The sequence below is a fragment of the Phyllostomus discolor genome, chromosome 7, assembly GCF_004126475.2.
Source record: "Phyllostomus discolor isolate MPI-MPIP mPhyDis1 chromosome 7, mPhyDis1.pri.v3, whole genome shotgun sequence".
In the NCBI taxonomy this organism is placed as follows: Eukaryota; Metazoa; Chordata; class Mammalia; order Chiroptera; family Phyllostomidae; genus Phyllostomus; species Phyllostomus discolor.
Window position 1 is genome coordinate 100,868,982 of NC_040909.2, and position 22,993 is coordinate 100,891,974.

Below are 22,993 nucleotides of genomic sequence, written 5' to 3' on the forward strand. Positions count from 1 at the left end.
TTCATGGATTCCCTTTTTACCTAATTTTCCTTTATATAAATGTAAATCCTCAATCTACAGATACTTGTAACATAAGTTCCATCTTTCATAAAGTCTACAAACATTTACTGAGAACCTAATTTATGTCAAGGTACGAGGCTAGGTTCTATGGACAGCAAAAAGATGTATGAGATTAAAAACATCAAAAGTTCCTAGACCAGATTCAGTAACTTAAAAAAAAAACTTAACACTGTGCTTTAATTTCTTTATCTATGAAAACAGCAATGTTTGCTCTGTGTATTTCACAAGTCTATGAAGATTAATTAAGAATACATATAAAAGTATTTTATAAACAGTGAAGTATATACAAATAGAGATTACAACAATAAAAAAAACAGCATATCTTCTAAATGAGGCATAGATTTTCCCGAGGTTGTTGGTCTACTGTACTACTAGGAAATATATGAACCAGTGTGACATATAGTGTACACAGCACATCACTGCCTCTGAGGGAACTTCTATACTTTAGCCACATGGGTGTTCCCATGATTTGAATCATATCATAATTAATTACAAATTATATTTTCTCTAATGTACTTTCATAGTTTATTTCAGTCAGTATATTTGTTATTTTCTGGGCTTATGCACAGAATCCAATACAAAAGAAATCTCTTCGATTCAGATTCCACTCCAACCAAGTTTGAAAACAGACTGTCTGCCTGATTGGCACTGATATGTAAACATAATTTGGGGAGTGCAGCAAATGTTCATAACCCAAAGGCTTATCATTTTGTTGTACAAATTACTACTATCAAATATTTCATTAAAAAGTAATTATATCCCTTACCACAGATACATTACAAATAGTCCCAAAAGGTTGCTTGTATTGTAGTCTCAATTTTAAGTATAAGTAAAATAAAAGTCATGGGGTACTTGCAAATATATTTAATAGTAACATAATAAAGATCAAGTTTAAATACAGAAAAATGTTTATACATTTATATAAGCACCTTCCAGGAAGTAGTTTGGCAATTTCTGCCCAACGATTTCCCAACCGCTTATGTGCTTCATAAATGATCCTGTCTTCCTCTTCTGTCCAGGAAGATTTCTTTACCTCGGGATTCAGATGATTATGCCACCTTTCTCTACACTGCTTGCCTATTCTTCCTTTTAAATGTTTTGCAATTAAAGACCATCTTTTTGGGCCATATTTCTGAACTAATTCAATAACCTAAGAAACAGAAAAACAAAGTTTAAAAGAGCATTACCTTGACAGAATGTTAAAAACATAACTCATAAATACTTTTTTTAAAAAAATGCATTAAATCCAAGCTACAACAACTTAAAAAACAATTTTACCAATAAATACTGCTTCAGTATTTGCCCAGTTCAAAAATTGATCCCAAACTTATTTCAAATACAAAGTACTAATTAAAGTCACTAATTAAAGTGACTTGTAAGTTAAATAGTCTTCATTTAAAAGCAGTAAACATCTTGAGACTTATGCATTTTCTAGTCTTAACATCTTTAAAAAAAACAGAAATTTCAGCTGGAAGCCAAATAAATCAGTTTGGAAACAAGAAGGATCTACAGTTACTATCTTTTCACTTCTTTCTTTCTCAAACGGAAAGGATCTAGCTCACACATTTTAAAACTTATCATTAGCCATCAAATAAACTAAATCAATTCTGAGCTTAATGAAGTAACTTTTTTGAGTGGAAATAAAAATACTCTAATTCTTCAACTACATTAACAATTTTTATGCCATAAGGGATATGAACTAAAGGGTAATTCCAAGTGGAGGACAGAAATTCTCCCATTTTTCTCAGACTTACATAATACAAAGCTTACATAATACAAATATTAAACCTTGGTTAAATTATCCAACACTTTGGAAATGTGATGCTTTGATATGTCTTATTTGGGGGCACATTACAGGTCAAAAGGGAAAGTTGAGAATGACTTCCTTACATATAATATTATCAGATAAAATAAAATTATTTTTAAAATGTTAACTCAATTTTCAAAAAAGAAACTAAACTCCAAATTTTACTAATCTAAGCTCTAAACAAGGTGCTAAGCTGCTGGTATTTTTTACTCCCACAAACCAAACTCTCGAAAATTCTACATGTATAATTCATTCTACATAAACTTGGTTTGACTCAATTCATTTAAAACTACATTTCAAGACACAACTAACAATTCTTATGCAAGCAGCACGCAGAGAACAAAATCAAAGTAATTCAGATGTATACTTTATGTGTCAAAATAATGTACTGGGAAGAAAAAAAGCTAATTTACCTACCCAGTGGGGAAAAAAAAGAATATGGACATAATTACCCTCTGATCTTCTTCTTTAGTCCAGGGACCCTTTATCAATTCTGGATTTAAAACTTTCTGCCATCGATGCTGACACTGAAAATCAGAACGATTCTGAAAGAATTTAGATGATTTTGTTATTGAACAGCTGTCTTCCAAAATTTATGTATTACAACCTTAAAAACATAGTCTTCAAGGATAATATATTCAAAAGCATTCCTTAAACAAGTAATGTTTCTTTTTTTTTTAATAATATTTTATTTATTTATTTTCAGAGAGGGAAGGGAGGGAGATAGAGAGAGAGAGAGACAAACATCAATGTGCGGTTTCTGGGGGTTATGGCCTGCAACCCAGGAATGTACCCTGGCTGGGAATCGAACCTGGGACACTTTGGTTCCCAGCCCATAATGTTTCTTTTATATGCCTGTGTCCCAAAAGAATTGTGTCCCGATTCTTTTTGTTTTTAGATTTATTTATTTTTAGAGAGAGGGAACAGGAGGGAGAAAGAGAGGAAGAGAAACATCAATGTATGAAACAAATACTGTACATCATTTGCCTCTTGCATGCCCCCAAACAGGGACCTGGGTTACCACACCAGTCAGGGCCCAATTCTTTTTTAATTAAAGTAGTGGCATGATTTAGACTATAAATAATAACAATATGTACTTGAAATTAAAGTACATATTAGATATTAAAGTATTTGTCTCTATACTATGTCTTATAAGGCAGCAAGTGGCAAAGCTATAATACAAAAACTGCCAATAAAAAATGTATATAAGGTTGAGAAATAAAAGAAGTAAACAGAAAACTATGCAAAGGAGATGAAAGAAAAACAGCACAGCAGTCTGGATTCATATAGTTCAGCAGTACATAAATCTACACACTAAAAAACCCTTAAAGACATTGCCAGACTACTGAATGGTACTTAAAGGATGTTTATAAATGATGACCCTCCCAAGTTATCAAGAAAAAACTAAGCATATCTACATAGGAGATGTGTATTAAATATCAGTTAAATTATTAATTGTTGAAGCTTAAAATAAAAATGAAAAACCTTATGTAGAAACATCTCAAACTCTAAAAATAATTAATAATAAATGAAGCCTTATTTTAGTCAATTCATGACCTAGAAACTCCTATGTTTTATGATGACGACAATAAGAACAATAGTAACTTTTCATTAGTGAGTCACAGTTTACAAAGATATTAGTTAATATACACGGTCTATCCAGAATGTATCCTTCCATGTAATATGAAAAATAGAGACACTTATTGAAGAAGAGACAAGGAATATTGTACATAGGACAATGACACCACAGTCCCCTTCAGAGTAGGCATCTTGGGAACTCACTGAATCTCATGGTCTGAAACTCTTCCCTTTCAAAGGTGATTTTAGTTTTAGGAAAAGCCAGAGGTCACAGGGCAGCAAATCTGGGCTGTAGGGGATGCTAAGTTACCTGAGTGATTTGGTGTTTTAACAAAAAACTCTGCAAGAGACGTGATGCATGAGCTGGCACTTGTCATAATGAAGCTGCCAATCACCAGTTGCCTATAGATGCAACTATTTTCATCGTACTGCATGTCTCAAGCAATGAAGAACATTAAGGTAGTACTCGTTATTAATTGTCTGGCCTGAATGGGTGTACTCATGATGGACAACACCTTCCAAATTAAAAAAACACAGTTTAACATGGTCTTGATCTTGCTGTGAATTTGCAGTGCCTTCTTCAGGCATGGAGAACCAGGCAACTTCCATTGGGATAACTTGGCCTCTGGTTCCAGATAACCATAGACCCATGAATCATCTCTGATTATGACCTTCTTGAGGAAATCTGGTTCATTGGTAGCAGTTTGAATCAAGTCATTAGCAACTGCAGCACGATTCCTTCTGGTCTGACAGCAGAAGCCACAAACCAGATTTTGCCACAACTTTTGTGCCAAGATCCTGTATCAAAATCTCAGACACAGTAGTTTTTGGAATCCCCAAAGCAGCTTCTAGTTCTCGCACCATCAGTCATCAATCTTTGTTCATTGAAGCCCATACATGTTCAACACTCTCAGGTGTTCTGCTTGTTGCAGGCCTTCCAGAACATGGATCACTTTCAACAGATTATCAACCATCTTTGAAGCATTTGTGCCACACTTTTATTTGCGCTGCACTCATTGCATTGTCCCCAAAAGCCTTCTGAATCATTTGAATAGTTTCCACAGAGGAATGTTCAAGCTTAACACAAAATTTGATGCAGATTTGATGCTCTACTCACTCAGTCATTTTGAATGTGACAGCCACACAGTACACATGCTCACTTAATGGTGTCTACTGCCTCCACTGACTAGTACAGTGAAGTTGTCATTGTTCACACATGCATATTCCAGTCCACTCTACTTAGCTGCCAGGTTACATCGATGTCGAGCAAACCATTCTCATTATATTAACAATAGCTGGACTTTTTCCAAACAGGCCTTCTACACAGTTATAGATAATTTAGAAGTGTATAAAGGTATAATAGAGACAAATAGTTTGTTTACCAATAGCTCTGTCTTTGTGCCTATTTGACTTCAAATTATGTTTATTAAAATTGAGCTTCATTTTTGGCTTCTGTACATCAACACTGATCCATTTTAAGGCTATCACTTTCTTCAAAATAATCAGGTTGTTCCTGTATGTTCTTGTAGCATTTCTCTGTTCACTTTATATGCTGTTATAGCATTGAAGTTAAACTGATAAAGCTAATGTAAATAACTTTTTGGATTTAGCTTCCATTACCAAACATTTTTTAAATGTCTGGTACTATGCCTATATGTTATTTCTAATTCTTACAAAAATACTACAAAAACAGTACTATTACCTATATATTATAGATAAGAAAGATGCAGATAGAAGAGGCCAAGTAGAGCCAACATTTGAACACAACTTAGACTGACTCCAAAAGTGTTCTTTCCATCATTTGTTTTCAATTTTAAGGTTATATTAAAAGGCATCATAACAATATGAAAAGAACATAGGTAACATGATTTCTGAAATCCAAAGTAGCCAGTCAATACAAAAATTGAAATATCAATAATCTGCCTCAGTACCTACAGTGTAGTAAGGAGCAAACAAAAGTCATACATACAAAAATACTTTGTAAATTATAAAATCACAAGCTAATAAAAGTATGTAAATAGTAATATAGTGAACAGTAAGTTTTTCTAAAATAAAAAATCAATTAACACTTTAAAATGTAAGTATTTTATGAAAAACTTTTCCACAGAGACTTTTCTGATTTTATTAATTAGCTATCAAACATTCAACATTGTTAACTTCTCTCAAAATGTTTTAACATTTATCAGCAATTATTTATAAAGACCTACTCAAACTTAGTAACATTTTTGTTTTAGATCAGTAATCTTTTTAGGTCCTGTGGATAAAATAATTACTAGAAAAATCAGACTTTCTAAGCCATTGGCAACTGGAGGAGGACCAGAATTAGAGATCTTTTTAGGAAGGAAACCTAAATCTAAAATAATATAGACACATTTTTAAAAAACAGCAAATTGAACCCAATTACCTAAATCATCCATTATATGTAGAAATCTAATGTTTCCCTTACCTGAAGATGACTGGCAATTAGAGTCCAATCATCAGTTCCATGTTGTTCAACCAACTTCTTTAACTTATCATCCTATTAAAACAGGTATGAATATTAGAAAGCTTTCCCCTACCTTATTCTTCTATCCCTGAATATAGATAATCCTCTAATTCTCTCATGTCATATCTGGTGACCATTTTTAGAAGGACTAAAGCTACCACAATACAAGTTCTCCCATTTTAAACTGTTTCCATCAGTTTCAACATCAATCCACTATTCATGCCTCTAGTTGAAGAAAAATAATGTGAAAGTAAGTTGGTAGGTAACTTTTCTTATGTGTTATTTTAAAATATTTCTCATATCTATAATAGCATTAACAAAGACAGGTATGAAATGAATAAACCTTATCAGATAATCACCTCATCTCTTGTCCATTTTACTCTGTTCCAGAGTTTCTTTAATCCTTTCTGTTGTGGTACTTCATAATCATGATCGGCATACTGAAGGTCATCATCCTCATCCTCACTAAAAAAAGCACAATTGTAAAATAAAGAATTTTATTTACATTTGTAAATTCAATCATTGAGCAGGTATGACTGAAGAAGCCACTCAGACTAAGAGGCATATATTATATAAAATAAGGAGTTATAGTTATTACTGACACCAGAAATAAAGGTAGATATGCCACCAGGGTCCAAGTGGTAACCTTTATGTCATGCTAAGGAGTTTGACCCTTATTCTTTATTTGACCTTTATCCTATAGAGGTAAAGGACTTTAAGGACTGAAAGATAAATATCTTGTGTTTCAGATATCACTGGTGGGAATATGGAGAAATGAAGGAAGGAAAACCAATTAATAATCTTTTACAATAACCCAAATAAGAAATTATGAAAGCCTGACAATAGTAATGGTAAAATATAAAACACAGCCACTTAAAAGACACAATGGAAGAAATGATCCATTAATAATACCAACAACAAAAGTTAAAATATGTAGAAATAACCTAAGTACAAGATCAAAGTATAGTAAAGCCAAAACACTATCTTGAGACACAAAAGACTTGAACAAATGGAAAAACATCCAGACCATATTCTTGGATAGGAAAAACAGTATTCTAGTTGTCCATTCTCTTTAAATTAATATCAAAATATACTGTACAGAAACAATACATAAAACAGAATGGCAATGGTACATGAACAGATACACACATCAATAAAACAAAATAGAACATTCAGAGAAAAAACAAGATCCATTTTGGAATTTGGTAAATTTTAACAATAACTTATCAGTGAAGTAAAGACGGACTTTTCGATAAATGGTAAGACACTAGGTAGCTATTTAAAAAAAAAATAAAGGTCAAGTCCTACTTTAAAATAACAAATATTTCAGATGAAGCAAATATTTTACATTTTTAAAATAAAATCATAACAGTACTATAAAAGGGTAAAATTCCATTTCTTATATTGTTTAATGGAACAGATTTAAATGTGACAAAAATAAAAAAACCATTAAAGAACTAAAGTAATGACAATGACAATGGAAAGAAGCATGTGAAACATATATTAAACAAGTAAAATTTAAAAGATTTTATAACTAATGAATATGAAAGATGTGGGAGAAGGAAGAACCGAGGATGACTCCAAAATTTTTGGCTTTGGGAGCATAAATAGAGCAATTCACTGAGCTAAGGAACAGAGAAGGAGAAACTGAACTTTGGGAGAGAGAAGGGAATGGAGAGAGTAAGCAATTTTGTACTAGCTGATTTCAAGGCACTTAAGAACTATATGAGAGCCCTGGCTGGTGTAGCTTAGTGGACTGAGCACTGGCCTGAAAATGGAAAGGTCGCAGGTTCAATTTCAAGTCAGGGCACATGCCTGGGTTGCCAGCCAAGTCCCCAGTTGGGGGCGTGTAAGAGGTAACTGATAAATGTTTCTCTGTACATCAATGTTTCTCTCCATCTCTTTCCCCCTCCCTTCCCCTCTCTCTCTAAAAATAAGTAAATGAAATCTTAAAAACAAAAGAACCATATAAGAAATAGACATGTAGCTATATATAGAACAGCACTGTACAAAGAAATACAATGCAAGTCACACATGCAATTTCCTAGGAACTACATTTAAAAAAAACAGAAACAGGTGAAATTAATTTTAATAATAAACATATAACCCAATACATAAAGATTTTATCATTTTAACCTATAATCAACATAATCTTAAAATGTTTCACATTCCTTTTTTTTCTTACTAAAGTCTTCAAAATCTGGTGTGTACTTTAGTAGTTACAGTGCATCTCAATTCAGAAGAGCCACACTACAATAGCTCAATAGCTATTCCTACTGTGCAGACCAGATCTAGAAGGCAACTGGGTACATGGATCTTCTGTTCAGGAAAGAAGTCTAGGGTAGACACACAGTTTTGGCAATCACCAGAATACAGAGAACAATTAAAACGACGAGAGCAAAAGCAAGAAGCTCCAGAAAAAAGGGCAGGTCTTTATGATAAACTGACTTAGGAAATTTTGAGTAGCCAGGGGGCTACATCAGCATCTGAAAATAACATAAGCTAATATTTATTTAAACCTTCTAAGTACCAGACATTGTGGTACACTATAAAATTTCTCTCCTAAAACCCCACAATAACTCTCAAAGGGGATTATTATTATTATTATGTCCATTTTACATAATAGAAAACTTAGGACCTCTGATCAAGATGGTGTCATAGGCAGACATGGCTCGCTCTATGCACAAACACATCAAAATTACAACTAGAATATAGAACAACCATCACTTAGAACTGTCAGAAATCTAGTTGAATGGAAGTCTGACAGCTATAGAATTAAAGACACCATATCCTTCCAGACTGGTAGGAGGGGTGCAGACGCAGAACAGGTTGGTCCCTCACCCATGTGTGGTGGATAAAAATTTGGAAGGGGTATCTCAGGGGAGACAAGTCCCAGCCCAGCACCAGGTCCCCCATCCCAGGATTCCAGTGCCAGGAAGGTAAGTCCCCACAACTTCTACTGCAAAAATCAGTGGTGATTGAGTGGATGGAAGAAACTACTGGAGCCCGAAGCAGTTCATCTTAAAGAACCAACACACAGACTCACCTACTCAGACTCACTGCCTCTGAGCTCCGGCACTGTGGTAGCAGCTTGAAAGGCACCAGTGGTATATAGGGAGAAACTGAAGGGTCTAATATCAAAGCAAACAGAGGCCATTGTCCCTTTTTGAAATCCTCCCCCCACAGCTGGCAAGCTGGTGCCATATCTGAGACTCCATCAAGCTGGCTAACACTCTTTGACCTGTGTTGGAGATCCCCAGAGACTCTGCCCCACCCAACCTAGGGGGCCCACCCAAGCTTCATTTCCCTATGAATGGTTGGTCTTGGCTCTTGCTTCACAACTTCCTAAATCCTATGGATGGTTTCAGTGAGCCCCAGGCCAGGAACTATCAGCAGCCAGCCTAGATTCGAAGCTTGGCTTTGCCTCGGAATCTCCAAGCCCAGCACAAGTAGCAGCCATCTCAGATTGCTTTATAGTCAGGCAGGGTGCTCTGGGCAAAACACAAGTTGGGGCTGACCTTGGCCGGACCCACCCAGGAAACCCCAAGGCCAGTGAACCCAGTGAACAGCTACAGACATCTGAGCACCACCACCCTATGCCTGCACAGTTGATCCTCCACAGAGGGCAGAGGTTGTTTGTCAGTGGTCACAGCCAACCTTTGCAGCTGACTGGCCTGGGTAAATCCCTACTATTGACCTTCCAACAGCAACCGAGGTTCAACTACAAGAGGAGGGTGTACTCAGTCCACACAAAGGGCACACCTCCAGTATAGGGGAGGCTGTGCCACTGGACCCAACAGGACACTTACTGCAGTAAGCCACACTACCAAGATATGGAGTCAAAGCAGCTCTGCCTAATACATAGAAACAAATACTGTGAGGCTGGCAAAACAAAGGGACAAAGAAACATGGCCCAAATAAAAGAACAGATCAAACTCAAAAAAAAAAAGAGCTAAACAAAATGGAGATAAGCAATCTATCAGATACAGAGTTCAAAACATTGGTTATAAGGATGCTCAAGGAACTTAGTGAGGACCTCAACAGCATAAAAATGTCCATTCAGAAATGAAGGAGTACTAACTGAAAGAAGAGTTTACAGGGAAACAGCAGTAGAATGGATGAAGCTTAGAATCAAATCAAAGATTTGGAACATAAGGAAGCAAAAACAACCAATCAGAACAACAAGAAGGAAAAAGAATCCCGCCAAAAATGAGGATAGTACAAGCAGCCTCTGGGGCAACTTCAAGAGTTCCTACATTCTCATTATAGGGGTGCCAGGAGAAGAGAAAGACCAAAAAATTAAAAACCTATTTGAAAAAAATAATGAAAGAAAACTTCTCTAATTTGGTGAAGGAAATAGACATGCAAGTCTAGGAATCACAGAGAGTCCCAACCCAACCACGGTGGATACAAACAGGCCCTCTCCAAGTCACATCATAATTAAAATGCCAAGGTTAAAGATAAAGGGAGAATCTTAAAAGCAGCAAGAGACAAGAAGTTACTGACCTACAGAGGAGTTCCCATAAGACTGTCAGCTGATTTCTCAAAAGAAACTTTGCAGGCTAGAATGGATTGGCAAGAAATATTCAAAGTCATCAAAAGCAGGGACCTACAGCCAAGATTGCTGTACCCAGCAAAGCTATCATTTAGAATCAAAGGGCAGATGAAGAGCTTCCCAGACAAGAAAAAACTAAAAGAGTTCATTATCATCAAACCAGTATTGTATGAAATGTTAAAGAGATTTAAGAAAAAGAAGAAAACCAAAACTATGAATAAAATGGCAAAAAAAATATGTATTGATCAACAATTGAATCTAAAAAACAAACTAAGTAAACAAGAAGAGCAGAGACAGAATCATGAATACAGAGAACGTTTTGATGGTTGCCAGATAAGAGTGCAGTGGGTGAGAATGGATGAAGAGGTGAGGGAATTAAGAAGTACAAATAGGAAGTTACAGAATAGTCCTGGGCATATAAAGTACAGTATAGGAAATGGAGCAGCCAAAGAACTTATGCGCATGACCCATGGACGTGAACAATGGTGGAGGGATTGCCTAAGGGAATGAGGGGTACTGGGTAGAGGCAGTCAAAGGAGGAAAACTCAGGACAACTGTAATAGCATAGTCAATAAAATATAATTAAAAAAATAAAAAGCAAAAAAGAAAACTTGGAAGAGTATAACTTCTTGCCCACAGTTATACCAAATATAGCATGGCTGAACTCCAAAACTTACTACCTTACCACTAAATACACCATATTGAAAAAATAGGTAAGAAGATACAAAAAGCTGGAACATTCCAAAGATAAATCTCATGTACATTTTGAAATCACAGCAAAGTTCTAGTTCTAAATTACCTACTTCCTTCATATCCTTTAACATATTAGCCTCTCAGGGCTTTAGTTCATCTGTTTGTAAAATGAAGAAAATATCACCTACCTTATAGTGTTATTTTGACAATAAATGAAAAAATGTATAAACACTTTATATAGCATGACACAGAGAAGTGGCTCAATATTATTTTTATATATACAGGCTGATTGCCTAAAAATATTTAAAAGATTTTCTTTACTAGATTCAACTTCCCAAAAATTCATTTAGATTTCAAATAGCAAAAACTTGATGATTTATTTAATGTTACTATAATATATATATACTTAAGAATATGTAGGTAGTTCCTAATATTACATAAAGTTTCAATTTTACAAAACTGACAAATAAAGACCTAGATTTAATATATACTGTCTACAAATCCTTTGTAGGAACTTCTCATTTCCCTTGATTTGTTAATTCCATAGGACCAAAATTCTTCAAATCTGACCAAGCAAGACACCAAGATCCTTTATTCCCCAACCTAGGGTAGACACATAGTGTGGTTCTTTAGTTCAACACACGTCAGCATTCCAATGCTCTCTCCATAAAGCCAATGTATATTTGTAACAATAATCTGCCAATTCTACTTCCATACATGCTTGTTTCGTTAAACCATGCTTAAAATAAAAAGTTTAGATAAAGAAAATACCTGCTAGTTGCAGCCATCTTCAGCTTTCAGAAATACTACCTGATTAGCCAAGATTATAAACTGTTAAACTAGAAATGTTTCAGGAGCCAATGACTTCATAAATTTTGAAGGCAGCTACTAAACCAGACAGAACACCATACTGAAATCTTTCTGTGCAATTTGTACATAACCATGGCATCTACCCTTTATTTTTAATGCCCACTACACCCACCAACCTTCCCAACCAAATATAAAAAAAGAGTGCAAAAACCACACCTAATGTGTTCACCCCGCAACACCAAACACAGTATCTGCCATTCAAATATGTATGTATAAAATTAATGAATTATTTTTCTTACTCCTTCATCTCTTCCAAGTGCTCTGGATTCCAAAATTACTTCACAGTGGGTATGAGAAAGACTTTTTTTTAACAAATGAAAATACCTCTAGGAGATGAAGGGCATTCCCATTTGTTAAAAAAAGACTCAAAATCTGAATGCACCTCCAAATGGTAGTATAAAACAGAACCTGCTGAAACAAACATAATATATATATATATTCAGTACAGAAGGGTTTCTCTGGGGTATCTGGTAATGATGCTAACCATTCCCAGAACTGTCCCAGCAACATTACCGTTTCTGCTATCCCAAAGAGCCGTCAGTTGCACTCCTCACAGGTTTCCCTCTTCTTCCCTTCCCTCAGATCCTAACAGCTTCCACAACAGCATTTTGAAATTGTTTTAAAAATCAGGTTATGTATAAATAAAAACAGTTTTCTATTTTGGGACTGACCCATATAAATCTTAAGTATTCACAAAAGTATCTACATCATATCTAATCTGCACAAAATTTACCTTAAGGTTCTTATCAAACTATTTTAAGGATATGGTCCAAAAATATTACTTGGGTCAAAAGAGTAATTTTCCTGAAAACTTGTTCATCTTAACTTTAAAATTCCCCCTTACTTTTTTCTTAACCATATATTTGGTCTGTGAGAAATTTCTATTTCTTCATGAGGTTTCATTCTGTTTTGCATCAGCATGGTCATCAGTTTCAGGCAGAGTTATTCAGCTCAACCAGTGTTCAGGAAGCTGGGTTTGTGAGTGGGTGAGTGGGAGGGAGGGTTAAAGCAGATTTCTTAGAATCATCTCTCTACCACTGGGACTTTCCTAGAGTCCATCTAAGAAGTAGAGTCTAGCTACTTCTTAGTTTTATAATTAAGTTATTTATATATTATTTAAGTAATTGTTGAAAAGATGATGTAACTTTCAAATAAGTGTGACAGAAAAAGATCCTAGAAACTTATCAACATTGCAACAGAAAGATGGCTGAAAATAAGGGGAGGGAGAAAACCCCACAAGAAACATCACCAATATTCCAATTCCACCATTTAACATGAAAAAGTTCTGCTGCTCTATAATCTACTCTATTTTTCTGATTTTTTACATCATCTTTTAGCATTTGTGTTGTAGCAATTGGTGTTGGTAAGATGTAATAAATAAAATCAAATTCCTACTGTGTAGATAAATCATTTCTAACTTGGGGTTTCTAGTCTAGAAGGTAGAAAAAAAGTGAAATTATATCTGCAGTCACAAATCAAAACGAGAAGAATTTGGTCTCAGAATCTTTATCCAGGCCTTGGCTTCCTGAGTCCTTCTGTCCGTTTTATTTTTTGAGTCAAAGAAAATATTTATGGTATAACTGTTAATACACTACCTAAGTACTATATTCAAATGAAAAGCGCTTTGTCGATTATGAATGGACGACGTGACTAGGTTGATATGAAACAGCAAAATGAAGCACACAGACACACAAAAAATACTATGACTCATTAAGCAAGGAAGATGGTTAAGGGTAAATTTGCCCTGGGGTGTGACCTAATAGGATGTGACAGTCATTTGTGAAATAATACACAAACTATTCATACTTGACAATATTAAGATAAAACATATGGAAGAAGTCTGCTTTTATAGCCACTGATTTTACCACCTAAAACAAGTAAAATAAGGCAGCCAAAGGAAGAATTTGAGAATTTTTTTTGAAATTTTTTTTATTTGAAAACAAACTACTGGTTTAAAATGGGAAAAACATCAGTAGTTTTATTAAATTTGCTCTAATACAAAATCACTTCAAATTAATCATATTTTAAACCACAAACTGCATCGTCTGAAATTTTTATCATAATCAAAAATTACAACTTTGTTATACTGTCTTGACAGAATAACTGTATTTATTGAAGTCCAATTGAATTTAAGATACAAAAATGTACCAGGTTAATTTAATATAGTGAAATCAGGCCACCCAGTGGTAAATATGATGCATTGCATACATGAATATTTTTTCCCCAAATCTTGACTGCAAACTAGCATCATTATGGTGAAACAAATTTGACTTTTTTGGACCATTATTTATAGCAATACTGAAGTAAATACTGAAGAGAATTCTACCTAGTTATCCATAAACAAAAACAATGTGAGAACATTTCTATTTTATTCCATTAGTGTGTAGATATTTTTTTAATGAGAAAAGAGTATTACAAAAGGGTTCAAAATAGGATGTATATTAAATTAAAAGTGACATTACAAACCATAAGATTCAAATCCATTATAACAGATAAAAAATTGGCATACAGAGTTTACTTGCTTTCCCAAAACAGCATTGCTAGTTAATGACAAAGCTGATTTTAAAAAATCAGTCCTCATATTTCAGTATTTTTTCACTCATAACACCCATTTTGCTGGAGACAACATAATAAAATTGTTTTCTACACACACATACCCCACTGAAAAACATCTTCCAATACAAGAGCTGGCTTTTATCTTTTTAATTTAGGGTAGTCACAGGTCAAGTGTAAATACCTAAATCTGTTACTACATAAATAGGCTTTCTGGCTTCTAAATGATATTTTTTAAAATTTTATTTTTAAGGACAGAACTGCCTTAAAAAACTAAGATTAATTAATACATAAACATGCTTAAAAGTCAAAAAAAGTCAAATATGGGGGGCTGGAATGGGGGTAAAAGGCAGAAAACTGTATTTGAACAACAATTTTAAAAAATCAAATATGTGTTAATAATATATGCCAATTTTAGTGTTGCCTGCAATTTATGTCATTAAAACCCCTAGTGGGATCTAAAACTATTTAAAGTCACAACACTAAGTCAGCCTTTTCCTTTATGTATATACAGATATAGCTATCTTAAAGATCAAAAAAGCCAACATGCTTCAGCTGTTTCACACCTGAGGTAACAGTGTTTTACTTTTTTTTTTCCAGATCATACAGAAAAAGTATGTTACAGGATTTATGCCTATAGTCTTATGCAAAACTTATATACTGCAAAGTATAATTTTCACTCAAATACTTAAGTGGTTGTCTAGAGGAGATCTTAAAGTGACTGAATTATTTCCTTTCTCTTTCAATTATAAACTAAGTTCATATTTAATATTAAGATATTTAGCCAAAAGACCTGAGACTAGACTTTGCCAAATGATTAGATTGTCTCCCTGTCAAAGAATTTCACATCCTATTAGCTAAGATAAATACAATACATTTCCATATACAAGAACTATAATTTAGAACACAAAACATTCAAGTATGAAGACCCTAAGAAAATATACCATTCAGAGATAATTTCTCACCTCATCCTCCACCTGAATACTCCCATAGGGAGTATAACTTCAGTCTACTATGTTTAATTACCTCAGACTTAAGACTCTTTAAGTCAGTCTATAACATATATTTAAATTAATTTATACAGCAAACCAGGACTAAAAGTCAACAGTACAACTAATGTTTAGATCTCAAAGCTCACAATATTGTCAATAAAAGAAAGCTTATATGGGCAAATTAATCATGAAATCATTTCTTCTTTCCTAGTGTATTATTATAAAACAAACAGAAAACCAACTGGAGAAGGCAGGGTTCTGATATTCAAGCATCCATGTCTAAACATAATGAAATGCTGATGACAGCATTTGCCAAGAAGTTATTGTGAATAAGATTACATAGATAATGCCACATATAGTCAGTTGTCACTTTGCTGAATGAAGTTACTTTTAAAATTTTTGTATATTCAAAAGAAAAGGCCTAAACCAGTACCTCAATAATTAGAATTACAGGAGTTTTCAATATTGGTCTTTTCTGAAATTTAAGAGGTTAATTGGGTCCTTGACATTCTAGAGCAGTGATTCTTACCTGGGTGACTTTGTCCCCCAACAGACATTTGGTAATGTCTGGAGATCTTTGATTTTCAGGACTGGGGTAAGTCCTTACTGGTATCAACTCTTTGTAGGCCAGGAATGTTGCTAAATATGGGACAAAGCACAGGTCAGCCTCCTCCCAAAATATCAACATCAAGAGGGCCAAGGTTGAGCCCTGGCTGGTGTAGATGGCGAACCAAAGGGTTGTCGGTTCAATTTCCCGCCAGGTCCCCAGTAGGTGGCGTGCGATACACAACCACACATTGATGCTCCTCTCCCTCTCTTTCTCCTTCCCTTCCCCTCTCTCTAAAAATAAATAAATAAAATCTTTTTTTTTAAAGAGTGCCAAGGTTGAAAACCCTGTTCTAGATATGTGGGTTTATATGTATGTGCATGTAAATTTTTCCACCACAAGAGTTTGACCTATACTGTAGTTGCTACAAACTAATAGGCTAACAAAGACTTAATTATATTTTATGCTGCTCTCTGCAAAAACATCTTACATATACAGATGCCTAATAAGTGAATAAAACAACAAATATTATGTGTATTATTACCAATTTTTAACAGAAATCTGCAATGAACGAATCCTGATATTAAGTTTCAGCTTAAGAAATAAGTTAAGATTTTGAGGTTATGCATCTAGAAATAAAACCATTTGGAAATTTTGGCAAATACCTTTTCAAGTTTATTAATATTGCAAGTAAAAGACAGTATGGTTTTTTTGTCTTCTAAGTGATTACTACACACAATTTAGGAGTAACTACTAGAGTGACATAGATATAAAAATCAGAGGCATAAATTTATCCTAGCAAATTTTCCAACAACAAAAAATGTGTCTTACCTCTGTGCAAAGTTAGGTACCGTCAGAGCCAAACATGAACACTCAAAATATTAAGTGAATCAAATACATTGTTTTATTTTAAGATCAAGCTACTAGTAGTAACAGTGTGACAGCTTCTCAATAGAAGATATTACACACACACACACACACACACACACACAGCTGAGAACATGAGTACGGTAATTACAGAAAACATCAAGAACGTCCTCCTTCAACTATTTCTCAGCAAATTTTCAAACCATTAAGGGAGTAAGGATGGCAGAGGGGTCCCCACTCTGGTTTAGCACGGAGTTCCTATTTTAACTGGTAGTGATTCAGAGAAAGGGTCCTCCTGAACACCATTTTCAGGTCATCCTGGCAGGACAGTATCACTTTTCTCTGCGTAGCGTATTCCCCAAAGAGCACACACTTACCTGGCAAGAAACTCCCCACCAAGAAGTGGCTGTGAAAGGTTATGGAGAGAATCAACTCGAAGGAGCAACCTGGGCATCTATTATTCCTTTCCGCGTCTTAAAGACAGTGGTCCCCAACTGTGCACACGTTACAGCTGCGCTCCGGCCAGCGGCCAGCGGGGCCGAGGAGGCTACGGAGCAGCGGGAAGGGAAACCTCTGTCCCGGCCAGAGACGGCCTGGTGGGGAAGCAGCAGGAAAGGAAAGAGAATCTGGGCCAAGGCTGTGCCCACAGGCCTGAGCGAAAGGGATGTCACCCACCTGCGCGACCTCTTCGCCATCCTTCAAGTACCGCATAGGCGCGGGCTGGGTGGGGACGCAGTCCAGCCTCCTCCAGCCTCAGGAGAATGCTCCTTTCCCCCCCGACCCTCCCGCCGATTCCCTGGTTCCCTCTCCGAGGGCACGAAGTGAGGAACGCTGGACGGGGCGAGACGAAGGGAAGGAGGGACGGACAGAGACCCGCCCCCGGCCCACAGCACAGTTCTCAGCCCCGGCCAGGCCAGTTCAGGGATGCCCCCAACATGTCAGCAGGCGCGCTCCCGCCCTCCACCGGCCCCTCCCGCCGGCTCTCAGCCTCCTCGCCACGGGCGCCGACCCCCGCCCTCCCTCCGCAGCAAGCGGCTCTGCAAGGCTCGCAGCCTCCTGCAGGGTTTTGTGCCCACCGCCGAATCTCGCGCCTAGCCTCCCTCAAGAGCCGCCGTTTGAATCTGCGCACGCGGCCCCGAACCTCATTGGTTGTGGCGGCCGCACGCGAGGACAGGGGCGGGGCGGGGAGAGCGCGCGAGGCTGAGGGCGGGGCTGGGGTGCTGGAAGCTGGGACTGGAACTCGCGGGAGTCGGGAAGGAGCTGGGAGTCAGGGTGTAGGTCCGCGGGTGGGGCTCGCGGGTTTAGTTGTGACAGGCCGCGGAGCGCGCCCTGTGCGGCACCGCGAGGAGGCGGGGCGCAGAGTGTTGCGCAGGGCCTGCTGGGAAAAGGAATGCCAGCACTAGAGGAGAGACGAGTCTGGAATCGGTGACTAGAGCTCACACTTCTAGGGGTCCGTGGACTGTGTCCCCGGGGGATTAGGTGGGCTCTCTGGGCCACGTCCCTGCAGCCTTCTTTTGGCCACAGCTCCTCACTCCTCGGATATAGCAAGCCGCACTAGTAGGAGGCACGGTCTTTGGACGTGAGACAAATCTTACCATTAAATTTGGGCGGCCGTTGCTGCTTAAACAAAACTGTGGGCTATTTTTGTCCAGATGGCATAACTACTGGGGTAGCGAACACCCTGTGGCAGAAAACTGAGTATCATGAATGAGCAGGAGTGTGACATGTGAAAAAAAATGTTTTTAGCTGGAGATGTGCTTGGAACGGGAAAGGGAAATAATCCAGGTCGGCGGCAGGTCTTCGAAGTGGGGGAAATAACTGATGTGCCCTGGGGAAGGAACCCTGATCCAGGAGAACGATACTGGAAGTCAGGAGTGGACTGGAAATTTCGCACAGATAAATGAGTACAGCGGTCAGCAGTAGGAGAGACGGCAGGAGGGGGTACTGCATCCGAGGAGCTTTTAGCAGTTGCAACTACTTTACAGGTTTCAAGTCTAGTAACTATGAACTGCTCAATTCAAGTAGCGTTAAAGTACATTAACTACAGTAACCATCAGGGATGGTAAAGGATCCAGATATGCAAGGTAACATGCTCTACTGCATAGAGCATTAAACCACACGTTAATATTGTAACAGACGTACATTTTGCTATTTTGAAATTTTACGCATCACTTTTTGCAAATCAGAGATGCAGGTGCAAATGTGAATTAAGAAGAGCTGGCATGCACTACTTTCAAAATTTAAAACATCTGCTTTTTTATATAGTTCCCTTTTTCTCGAGGCTTCTGGGAAGGAAGGCATACAGCTTTTATTTTAAATCATTCCATACTGAGTTGCTGGTTCACTTTTTGTTTAACCTAATTTAGAAAGTAATGTCACTTGAAGACAGTGTTTTATTTACTCCTGAGTCATACATTTCTCTGATTATTTAATATCCTAACAGGAAACAGAATTTCTGCTGTATTTTAGGCTAAGTCAGTTTCATATAGAGTACCTTTTTCAAGCCTGAAGGCAGGTATTTTAGATTTTGACAGTAAACTAAATTATTCTCATTTTAGAGGTAGAGAAAAAGTTTTTCAGAGAAACTGCAAATTCATATAAGTCACTTATAAAGACAAAGTGCGGAGTTTTAACTAAGGTCGTTCACAGTTGTTTGAATACACATATTCAAATATATCATAACCTGGGAGTTTTTTTAGCAATATATTTAATAAAGTTATATTCAGAGTATATAAAGAACTCTCAAGACTCACTAATGAGAAAAAAGAACAATGGAGGGAAAAAATTTAGAACAGACACTTTACCAAAGAAGATACACAAATGGCAAATAAACCATGTAAAAAGATGCTCCACATCATCAATCATTAGCGAAATGCAAATAAAAACCACACTGAGATACTGCTACATAGCTCTTAGAATGAGGGAAAAAACACTGACTATACAAGTTTGGTGAAGATGAAGATGCTAAGCAAATAGTTTCCTACAATGCAAATGTTTATGATGGCTTTTTATTTGTAATCACCAAAAACTGAAAACACTTAAAGGGATAGTCATACTCCTTAACCCCAGAGAGTTGTTTTGAATAGTCCATTAATGCTTCTCAAGTTTTTAATTATAAACTGATTTTAAAGTTATGTATACTATTTTACCTTCTTACTCCAAATCTTTAAATACGTAGCTTTATTAGTAGTAAATAAATGAGCAAGAAGGTGCACCTTGCTCATTCTTCACGTGGCTGCACCTACTTCTCATCCTCCTGCAAAGGCCAAATATTCCCAGGGTTTGGTTATGTTGGTTTGAAAAGCTTAAGCTAGTTTAATATGGTACCTAAAAGACTATACTTTCAATAGACCTGTAACAACCAACCCCATAAGTAGATTTTTGTCTCTTCTATTAATTGCTAGACTCCAGTCTCTAGAATAGTGATAAACCCAGATGCTCAGTAAATACAATAACTGTAGAATGAATGGGGGAAAAGACAAATAATAAACAAGTACATAAATATTTATGCTTATGAAGACACAGAAAGTACAGATTAAAATGGATTTTTAATCTGTCACTACGCAACAGGTGCGTCAAGACAAAAATACCATTTTATGACTACTAAGGTAGCAAAATTTTTGTAAATCCTGCCAACAAAGTTTAAATAATAGTATTGAAACTGGTATAATCCTTTGGAAAGCAGTACTGAGCAAAAGCCATAAATATGGATATATCCTTTGACAGACATTTTATCTTAAAAAGGAATTCAATACAAGCAAGGAAGATGTGTTTGAATGCTTATACTAGTGTATTCCATTAGAACCCCAGTTTGGAGGCATTTACATTGTGAAACTAGTTTAAATGGTTCATCAGCAGGAAAGAACAATTATGCCAACAGTAAAAGCAGTGTAATTTAATATTAAGGTAATGCCATCAAATGGCTGTTACATTTATAGGCTCTCCTAGGTGCTTCATATGCATTCGTCTTAAGTAATATTCACAACTGAGATGGAAGCATAGGTAGACATGCTTTGCCTCTTTGCACAACCAAAAGGACAACAATTTAAAAACAAAAAACAACCAGAACTGATAGAAAACCGAACTGTATGGAAGTCCAACAACGAAGGAGTTAAGACACATCCATCCAGACTGGTAGGAGGGGCATAGACAGGCAGCTGGGCAGAGAGGACTCCGGCTAGGAGGCTAGGCGGTTGCTCAAGGATGGGGTGGGCAAGGTGGTGGCTGTGGACCCAGTGAGGCAGCAGATTGTGGAGCAAAGGCATGCAATGTTGCAGCTGGCCAGCAAGGCAGCAGTGGGCAGACCCAACAAGGTGGTGGATTGAGGACTGGGAGGTCCCACAGATAAACCAGGAGAAACAAATGGGGAGCAGGATGGACTGTGCAACCCAGGGCCCCAGTGAGGGGAAATAAAACCTCCAACCACTGATTAAAAACACCTGTGGGGTTTGCAGCAGCAGGAGAAACTTCCAGCCTCACAGGAGAGTTCATTGGAAAGACCCACAGGGTTCTAGAATGTACACAAGCCCACCCACCCAGAATCAGCACCAGAAGGGCCCAATCTGCTTGTGGGAAGTGGGGAAAGTGACTGAAATCCAGCAGAGAGAGGAGCAAGCGCCATGGTTCCCTCTCGGACCCCTCCCCACATACAATGTCACAACGCAACAATATAGGCTACCCCGCCCTGATGAACACCTAAGGCTCTATCCCTCACTACACAACAGGCTCATCAAGACAAAAAAAAAAAAAAAAAAAAAAAAAAACGCCCAAATGAAAGAACAGATCAAAGGTCCAGAAAAAATACAACTAAGCAACAAAAAGATAGCCAACCTATCAGATGCACAGTTGAAAACACTGGTAATCAGGATGCTCACAGACTTGGTTGAATTTGGTTGCAAATTAGATGAAAAAATGAAGGCTACACTAAATGAAACAAAGGAAAATGCACAGGGAACCAATAGTGACGGGAAGAAAACTGGGATTCAATCAATGGCGTGGACCAGAAAACATCAAACCAGAAAAAACATCCAACCAGAAAACAATAAAGAAACAAGAATTCAAAAAAATGAGAAGCTTAGGAACCTCCAGGACATCTTTAAACATTCCAACATCCAAATTATAGGGGTACCAGAAGGGGAAGAGGAAGAGCAACAAGTGGAAAAGTTATTTGAATAAATAATAAAGAACTTCCCCAATCTGGCAAAGGAAATAGACTTCCAGAAAGTCCAGGAAGCTCAGAGAGTCCCAAAGAAGTTGGACCCAAGGACACACCAAGGCACATCATAATTACATTACCCAAGATTAAAATGGAGAGAATCCTAGCAGCAGCAAGAGAAAAGGAGACAGTCACCTACAAAGGAGTTCTCATCAGACTGTCAGCTGATTTCTCAAAAGAGACCTTACAGTCAAGAAGGGATTAGAAAGAAGTATTTCAAGTCATGAAAGGCAAGGACCTATATCCAAGATTGCTCTATCTAGCAAAGCTTTCATTTAGAATGGAAGGGCAGATAAAGTGCTTCTGAGATAGGTCAAGTTAAAGGAGTTCATCACCACCAAGCCCTTATTTTTTTTAAAGATTTTATTTATTTATTTTTTAGAGAGGGAAGGGAAGGTGAAAGAGAGAGAAATATCAGTGTGTGGTTGCTGGGGGTCATGGCCTGCAACCCAGGCATTTACCCTGACTGGGAATCGAACCTGCGACACTGTGGTTCACAGCCTGCACTCAATCCTCTGAGCTACGCCACTCAGGACCAAGCCCTTATTATATGAAATGTTGAAGGGATTTATCTAAGAAAAAGAAGATAAAACATATGAACAATAAAATGACAGCAAACTCACAGTTATTAACAACCACACCTAAAACAAGAACAAACTAAGCAAATAACTAGAACAGGAATAGAAACACAGAAATGGAGATCACATGGAGGGTTAGCAATAGGGAGTGGGAGGGGGAGAGAGAGGGAAAAGGTACAAAGAATAAGTAGCA

The 22,993-nt window shown here is 37.0% G+C and overlaps 1 protein-coding gene across 4 annotated transcripts in view; it reads right to left on the reverse strand.

The window, feature by feature from the left end:
* MYBL1 (MYB proto-oncogene like 1) overlaps positions 1 to 18,100 on the reverse strand; it is a 41,819-nt gene extending 23,719 nt beyond the window's left edge. Inside the window, exons 1-5 of one of the 4 annotated variants that reach the window (XM_036031178.1) lie at positions 17,683 to 18,100; positions 6,290 to 6,395; positions 5,892 to 5,963; positions 2,320 to 2,412; positions 990 to 1,210 (exon numbers count right to left, since the gene is read on the reverse strand). In XM_036031178.1, the coding sequence (XP_035887071.1) occupies positions 990 to 1,210; positions 2,320 to 2,412; positions 5,892 to 5,963; positions 6,290 to 6,395; positions 17,683 to 17,702 (512 nt within the window). In that variant the 5' untranslated portion in view covers positions 17,703 to 18,100. The remainder of the gene's footprint in view (positions 1 to 989; positions 1,211 to 2,319; positions 2,413 to 5,891; positions 5,964 to 6,289; positions 6,396 to 17,682) is intronic. The other 3 variants (XM_036031179.1, XM_036031177.1, XM_036031176.1) reach the window with 3 other exon arrangements.
* Positions 18,101 to 22,993: the final 4,893 nt, after the last annotated feature.